Source organism: Heptranchias perlo, chromosome 33, assembly GCF_035084215.1.
Source record: "Heptranchias perlo isolate sHepPer1 chromosome 33, sHepPer1.hap1, whole genome shotgun sequence".
In the NCBI taxonomy this organism is placed as follows: Eukaryota; Metazoa; Chordata; class Chondrichthyes; order Hexanchiformes; family Hexanchidae; genus Heptranchias; species Heptranchias perlo.
The window spans coordinates 9,828,961-9,837,454 of record NC_090357.1 but is presented as its reverse complement, the minus strand read 5'-3'; the positions used below and the strand labels follow the sequence as shown (position 1 = coordinate 9,837,454).

Below are 8,494 nucleotides of genomic sequence, written 5' to 3'. Positions count from 1 at the left end.
ACTAATTTTTAAAGTAGAAGTCCATTTTTCCCACTGTCATGTCCTATGCTGTAGCAGCATTATGTATTCAGGTTAATAAAGTTTCAACAAATTTTCATCAGCAACAGACCACATATAAATATTCAAGTCAGCCCCATTCTGTCCCTTATTTGATTTGGATCCTAACCTGTAATGGCATTTTGTTTTGGGCTATAAGTTTTTAATGTATTTTACAATCACTTGCCAAGTTATAGTTCATTACTAGCGACAATGACTCACTTTTTAAAATTTATTCTCGGGATGTGGTCGTCACTGGCAAGGTTGGTATTTATTGCCCATCCCTAGTTGCCCCTGAGAAGGTGGTGGAGATGGTCATGGTTTGGCACATGTAGCACAAATGTTACTTGCCACTTATCAGCCCACACCTGGATGTTGTCCAGGTCTTACTGCATGTGGGCATGGACTGCTTCATTACCTGAGGAATTACGAATGGAGCTGAACACTGTGCAATCATTAGCAAACAGCCCCACTTCTGACCTTAAGGAGGGAAAGTCATTGATAAAGCAGCTGAAGATAGTTGGGTCCAGGCCGCTACTCTGAGGACCTCTTGCAGAAATGTCCAGGGGCAGAGATGATTGACCTCTAATGACCTCAACCATCTGGGAGAACCTACGCCACACGGAGTGCAGTGGTTCAAGAAGGCGGCTCACCACCACCTTCTCAAGGGCAATTAGGGATGGGCAATAAATGCTGGCCTCGCCAGCGACGCCCACATCCCATGAACGAATAATTTTTTAAAAATCTTCCATTCTGCCAGGTACGATTCCCGTCACTGGCAAGTTTTCCCCCTGATCCCTATTGACTAGTTTTATGAGGGCTCGTTGGTACAACACTTGGTCAAATGCTACCTTAATGTCAGGGTAGTTGCTCTCACCTCACCTCTGGATTTAAGGTCTTGTGTCCATGTTTGGATCAAGGCAGGAATGAGGTCTGGAGCCGAGTAATCATGCTGAAATCTAAACTAATCATCGGTGAGCAAGTTATTGGTAAGTGTCGCTTTATTGCGCTGCTGACAACTCCTTCTTGGGGGCAGCAATTGGCCAGGTTGGATTTTTCCTTTTTGTGGACAGGGCATATCTGGGTAACTTTCCACAGTATTGGGTAGATGCCAGTGTTGTAGCTGTACTGGAACGGCTTAGCTAGGGGCGCAGCTAGTTCTGCAGCACAGGTCATCAGCACCTTTGCTGAGATGTTGTCTAGGCCCTCAAACTTTTCTGTGTCCAATGCATTGAGCCATTTCTTGATGACACATGAAAAGGTAAATAATTTTGATGTACAGTTGTACTGGCAATATCTGCACTATTATCTATCCTTTTGATTATGTACTAACATTTTTGCAGCAGAAAACCTTGTACTTATCTCCATTGTCATACCAAGGGTATTGTCATATCATAGGTGTACGACCATGAAACCCATTCTGACCCAGCTGCTGACCATTCAACTACATCTCGGCTCATTGCTTGCTGACATCATCCACTGCTCTGTCTCCTCAAGCAATGTTTCTCCCATTCAAAACTACCGTCATCAACTCACTCCACAAACAAGTCCACCATCTACTTCTCCAGTTCCAAACTCCCTTTCTTCTCTCAGGTGCTGGAATATGTTGTGAACATCCAACTCCATGAACACCCCTCTACACCCTTTTTTGAGTTCCTTCAGTCTACTTACAGTTCTGAGACTGCTCTTGCCCAAGCCACCATCAACATTTTGTGTGCAACAGTGGTATGTTATCTCTTCTGGTCCTGCTCAACTTCTCAGGCCTCCGATGCAGTTGACTATACCATCCTTCGCCACCACCTCTCACCTATACTCCACTTTGATAAATAGCCCTCACGTTATTTCAGACTTATCTGTCCTAACACAGCCAATATATCTCTTGCAATGGCTTCTCTGCCCATGGCCACCCAGTCACCTCTGGTATGCCCCAAGGTTCAACCTTGGGCTCTCCTACTCCTCAACTATATGCAACCTCTCATCACCATTATTTGTAAGCATAGGGCCAGCTTCCATATAGGAACATAGGAACAGGAGTAGGCCATTCAGCCCCTCGTGCCTGCTCCGCCATTTGATAAGATCATGGCTGATCTTATACCATATACCCCCCTTAGGCCCATATCCCTTAATACCTTTGGTTGCCAAAAAGCTATCTATCTCAGATTTAAATTTAGCAATTGAGCTAGTATCAATTGCCATTTGCGGAAGAGAGTTCCAAACTTCTACCACCCTTTGTGTGTAGAAATGTTTTCTAATCTCGCTCCTGAAAGGTCTGGCTCTAATTTTTAGACTGCCCCCTACTCCTAGAATCCCCAACCAGCGGAAATAGTTTCTCTCTATCCACCCTATCTGTTCCCCTTAATATCTTATAAACTTCGATCAGATCACCCCTTAATCTTCGAAACTCTAGAGAATACAACCCCAATTTGTGTAATCTCTCCTCATAACTTAACCCTTGAAGTCCGGGTATCATTCTAATAAACCTACGCTGCACTCCCTCCAAGGCCAATATGTCCTTCCGAAGGTGCGGTGCCCAGAACTGCTCACAGTACTCCAGGTGCGGTCTAACCAGGGTTTTGTACAGCTGCAGCATAACTTCTGCTCCCTTGTACTCTTGTCCTCTAGATTTCAAGGCCAGCATTCCATTAGCCTTATTGATTATTTTCTGCACCTGTTTATGACACTTCAATGATCTATGTACCTGTACCCCTAAGTCCCTTTGGACATCCACTGTTTTTAACTTTTTAGCATTTAGAAAGTACCCTGTTCTATCCTTTTTTGATCCAAAGTGGATGACCTCACATTTGTCTACACAATTCCATTTGCCACAGTTTTGCCCATTCACCTAATCTATCAATATCGCTTTGTAATTTTGTGTTTTCATCTACACTGCTTACAATGCCACCAATCTTTGTGTCATCGGCAAACTTAGATATGAGACTTTCTATGCCATCATCTAAGTCGTGAATAAATATTGTGAATAATTGAGGCCCCAAGACAGATCCCTGCGGGACTCCACTAGTCACATCCTGCCAATGTGAGTACCTACCCATTATCCTTGCTCTTTGTCGCCTTTCGCTCAGCCAACTTCCTAACCAAGTCCGTACTTTTCCCTCGATTCCATGGGCTTCTATCTTAGCTAAGTCTCTTATGTGGGACCTTATCAAATGCCTTCTGGAAGTCCATATAAATAACATCCATTGACATTCCCCTGTCCACTACTTTAGTCACCTCTTCAAAAAATTCAATCAGGTTTGTCAGGCTCGACCTACCTTTCACAAATCCATGCTGGCTCTCTCTGATTAACTGAAAATTCTCCATGCCAGTGTAATCAGCTTTGCCTTTCCATCACTATGGTAGATTCCACAACTGTCAATGTGCTGTCTGATTGCCTGTCTCAGGTCGTCATGGATGAGCCAGAACTTTCTGCAGCTCTACTTTGGCAAGACTGAAGTCACCCTGTTCATTTCCAAGTTGGAAATTCAATGGCTTAGCCCTTGATCCCAGCTTCTACCTGGAGGTTCAACTGATGGAGCACAATCTTAGTATCCTGCTAGACCTTGAGCTGAGCTTCAAATCCCACATCTGGCCATCAACAAGATTGCATACTTCCACACATGAAATATCGCCCGTCTCATTCTCTACTCCCCCACCCCGCCCGCTGCTGAAATTCTCATCCACACCTTTGTTACCTCCACTTGATTTTTCCAATGCTTTCTTTGCTGGCCTTCCAAAATCCACCCTACATAAATTTCAACACATTCAAAACACTTATATCATCATCCCATTTTGACACTAAGCTCTACTCACCTATCACTCCTGTCCTCACCAACCATCATTGGCTCCCTGTCCTTCAGTGCATCAACTTCACAATGTACCGCCTCATCTACAAATCCCTTCCTGGCCTCACTTTCCCCTGCCTCTGCCTCCTCCAGCCCTACTTTCCTGCTTACTCACTCTGCTCTACCATCTGTCGCCTTCAGCCATTTTGTCCCCATCTATGCAATATCTCCTTATCTCCTCCCAACTTGGTACATCTCTTCTTACCTTCAGAAGTTTGTTTCTTTGACCATTCCTTTGGCCACCTTCCCACTCCCGCTCAATCTGGTTTCCATCTGTGAAACATCTATGAACATTTTGGTATAATAAAGCTATTATCTAAATGCAAGCTATTGTTGACCAGAAAATAGTTTCCACTATCCATCAGGGGTAGGTCCCTTCTATCATGACCTTCTGGTCTGTATGGCTTAGTGCTACGCTGGGCAAGGGCACATTCATCCACTAGCCTGTTGGGGAAGCATTTAATTCAATGTCTAAAGTAGAGTAAAGAAACAACACGAGTTGTTTGGTTCACTGCTCAAGTGGCAAGTGGCAAGAAAAATACTGAATAGAAGATAGGTAATTGAGCAGTGAGCCAAACAACTCATGTTTCTTTGCTCACCATAAAGATTTTCGAGCAATCTTTTGAAGCAGTGTCTAATCACCCCCGAGGAAGTCAGTTTGTATTTTGCTCAGCAAAAGGGATTAAGATCTCCTAATAATGATGGCTGAGACAGTCACAGCCTGGATCCCAATAGACGCTAATCCATAACACTAAGTTCATCAATCAAAGCTCAAAAAAAGGCCAGGATAAAGAATGCGGTGAATCTTTACTCTGCTTTAGACATGTAATTACAAGCTTTTTCAACTGGCTACCTGGTGACAGCGCCCTTGCCCAGCAAAGCACTAAGTGATACAGATCAAAAGGTCCCAGGTTTGAAGCTAATTGGTGGATCTCAGCCAGGTCAGCAGTTGGGGTGCTACACTTGGGGGTGTGGAATAGATCATTAAGAGTTCCTACTCCTTATTGCTATCCAGCGACTCTTGCTTCAACTGTTCCTGTATCGTCATCAGGTGATGATGGGCTTGGGCTTCGATGTGATTCTCGCACAATCACATAGCCAATGATGCAGTGCCGATTTAAGAAAGAATTGCCACTTGACTGAGCAACTGGAAGGCTACCAAATTCCAGTAATCATCATTGTCTTGAGGAGAGAAAAAAAGGGGGGGGGGAAACATGCGTTTTCTAACTAATTTGAAACATTTGTGTATGAAAATAAAAACTCAACATGTCAAGATTGTAGGGAGTCAGATAATCTGAAGCATAAGAGTTACAGATGAAGTTTTGACACCAATTACATTTCTATGCCTAGCAGCAAAGTAGGTATCAGCTTTGTTGAAACAGGATTAGATATGAAGGTATGGGTCAAACAAGACAAGTGTGTGGTCCATTTAGCCTCAACTTTTCACCCCACTGGGAGCCTCATTAATAAATGCAAATCAGGGTCCCATGATGTACATGGGACCCCGATGGCATTTTAATGCACTCCTGAGTGGAGTGCCCACCATGACAGCCTTGCTAGGTGAACCGGTCAGGAAGCTAGGCAGGCTTCCCTTCCCTTAGTGGGGCCCAGAGGAGCAGGAATGCTCCATGAGCCACAAGGCAAGTCCGATCCTCTGCTGCCCCGTGCTTCCCTCCCTCCCCAGCTGCGAGAGCTTCGGAGCAACCCCCCTCTTCCCGGACATACCTTGTTAATGATAGCCTTCTTCTGATGTCGGCATGCCATCTTCGCGCTGCCCAATTTACATCCTCCCCCGCTGGCCAGCTGCCGCTTCCCGCTATAAACGACCGAGCAGCTGATCAGCGGGATCCAAATGAGGCCTGTCAGTTGAAATCTGCCGGGTCTCCCACGCGTGATTGCTGTCCTCTCCAATCAGGAGTTAAAATCAGCCCTCGAGTGTTTTCAGTTTCCTCTTGAGACACAAATATAGTTCCTGTATCACTCCACCAATCCATGTACACATTTATCAAGTGGTGTGTGCAGAATTATTTCAGCTCAAGGGAAAAACAGCAATGACACGTCCAATGACAGTAATTATAACAGTGCAACAACTGCATAACAAACAGCTCTTCAGCCTTCACACAATATCTATTTACAAATTGAGAGGCAGGTTTTTCAGAATATATTGAGCTGTCGTACAAAATGCCTGTGTAACAAATTAACTCCTTACACATTTTATTTAAAATGTAACAGTTTTTTTTTACACATATCTTTATACAGTCACACCTTATTATAACAAACATTTTTCCCTGGATGGTGTCCAAAGGACCAATCAAGTCTACGGAATTCAAGACAAACTTTGTTACAAAACACCCTCTTATAACAGACATACAAACTAATTCCACTGCATCATTTGAAATGTTTAGCACTGCTACAATAAACTGCACAGCAGTAACTGTTTTGGCACTTACACTAAATGCCTAGTACCATTGTTGTCTCCTGAACATAGTGCCAGCACGTACAATCGCTGAAACCATGGCAAAACCTTTTTTTTAAAAACAAAGGAATCCATTGTGAAAAAGTGGTCGGAAAAATTCAAGCTTTAAAGGTTATGTAAAGGGTTATTATAAAAGGTTACTATTCCAGTTCCCACATGTTTGTAATAATGAGATTTGACTGTAGTTACATCACAATTCAGTTCAGAGGTTTGATTTGGTAAATCTCCAAATAGTAGCTGATTTCAGCAGTATAATGGTCATTTAAAAAAATCACACAAAATTTTTTTAAAAAGCTAATAGGGACACTGACTCTAAAAAAAAACAATTATACTTGGAAAATTTGTGAAATTGGTAAGAATTCTCAAAATTCTTATTTTGGAATTACCAGGGCTGGTAGAAAAGAAATCTTTAATTTCTATTTTTCCTCTCGTGTGTTTGCACAACTCTTATTCCAATTAAGATGAACAGAATTCCACTTTCCCCCTTTTTAAAAAAAAGGCAGCATCTCTTACTAGAAGTGACCCACGGTGAAACCTGTAATATGTATATATTACATACACATATATTTGTGTGTAATTCACTTCCATTAATTTGAGAATAAACACATTCATATGCACAAAACAGAAGGCCTTTCATTTAGGGAAATCGGGTTACAACTGATTAGTTGGAGTCATTACAGATCAGCCTATAACAAAGTTACTAATTCCAAGCCTTTTTTGTAATCCTCCTTTTTAAAAAGTTCTTTTGGCCTTCCCAAATGCCATATAATACTTCATGCTTGTGAGTGCGGACAGTAGACTGTTCCCAAGACTCCAGCAGTGCTATTCTGTAACCAGGCAGCAAGGGGTGCATAAGAATGACCCTGGGTGCTTGCCCAATACTTTTTCCTGTTTTTCTATGGGAAGATGCAATGCATCTTTTATTGGCACTTTCCCTTGATGCCTTAAACTTTCAACTGAAAGAGGATTTTATGTTGCATTGTTAAAAATAAGGTGGACAATGACTGTCGGTGCTGTTGCTATTAAGGAACGGAGAGGAAAATATCTACACTTAAAGGTAATGTCTGAGAAAGCTTCAAGAGGAGAAGGTTTTGTCCTGGTCTTGGTTAGAATCTTTTGGTGTAATTAGTACAATGACTTTCATGAATGAATTTCACAGTTCCTTCCTCCAAACCAGTGAGGCCTCTCATCTTCAAGCAACCTCCTGCAGCTGGCAAGGCAGGATGATCCACTCCACAAACCAGTGCTACTCTTGACAAAGGCACACTTGTTTCAGGTAAGGCAAGCAAATGCAGTTCATTAGGAGCCCTCCTAGCGCCACACCAGAAGGGGCCTATTTCACTACTGCAAAGTTGTCTTACTTACATGTCAGAGAAAAATTGGCATAATGCTCATTCAAGCCTTGATGCTCGAAACTGCAACCATTCAGCTGAGAAACCTTTGCTGTAACCACTAAACTACCAAAATGTTCAGTGGAAACAAATGATAAAAATATTTACAGATTTATCACAAAAAGAGTCTGAAGTTTTTAAATAACTTAAAACTGAAAAGGCATGGCCTGAGTTGAACCTGCTGCTCAGCTATAAGCAATTACAGCTGCATGTACTCCAAGCATCGAGGGTGTAACAATAGCAATATTCAACTGAAGCTGCTTTCCACAATATTGACGTTAGCAAAATTCCACTTATTGCTTATGATATGGCATTACAATTGTACACTGGTACAGCGACTAACAAAAGTCACGTCAGCTTTACAATAACCAGTCTATTTTAGTTAGCGCAAGGCGTCTGCATTGGGAACTTTTTGCACTAGACTCTTCTTTCCAGTCCACATTTGGCAGTTGGCACAGCAAGATTTTCTGCCCTGAAGGCAAACAAGGACTTGAAGACTTGAGTGGTGTCTTTCTGTTCTTTGGTGGCTGTCCTCAAACTTTTTTTAAAAAAAAGAAATCAATCGCCCAAATTTGGGGAGAGAATCAGTCTACCTACTGTCTCCATGGTCTTCTTCAACCCAAGCAACTATTTTGCCTTCCCAACCAGGAATGATATCGTCATCATGGAAAAGCTGGGGGGAAAATATGATGAAAATCAAGTCAACATTTTAAAGCCTGTGCTTTTGGTGTAGTTTTAGTGCCCTGTATATG

At 42.5% G+C, this 8,494-nt stretch overlaps 1 protein-coding gene across 3 annotated transcripts in view; it reads right to left on the bottom strand.

Moving 5' to 3' along the window:
* Positions 1-6,072: 6,072 nt before the first annotated feature.
* LOC137301471 (dixin-like) overlaps positions 6,073-8,494 on the bottom strand; it is a 113,716-nt gene continuing 111,294 nt past the window's right edge. For all 3 annotated transcript variants that reach the window (XM_067970978.1, XM_067970977.1, XM_067970979.1), the window contains one exon: positions 6,073-8,415. In XM_067970978.1, coding sequence (XP_067827079.1) covers positions 8,332-8,415 — 84 coding nt within the window. In that variant the 3' untranslated portion in view covers positions 6,073-8,331. The remainder of the gene's footprint in view (positions 8,416-8,494) is intronic.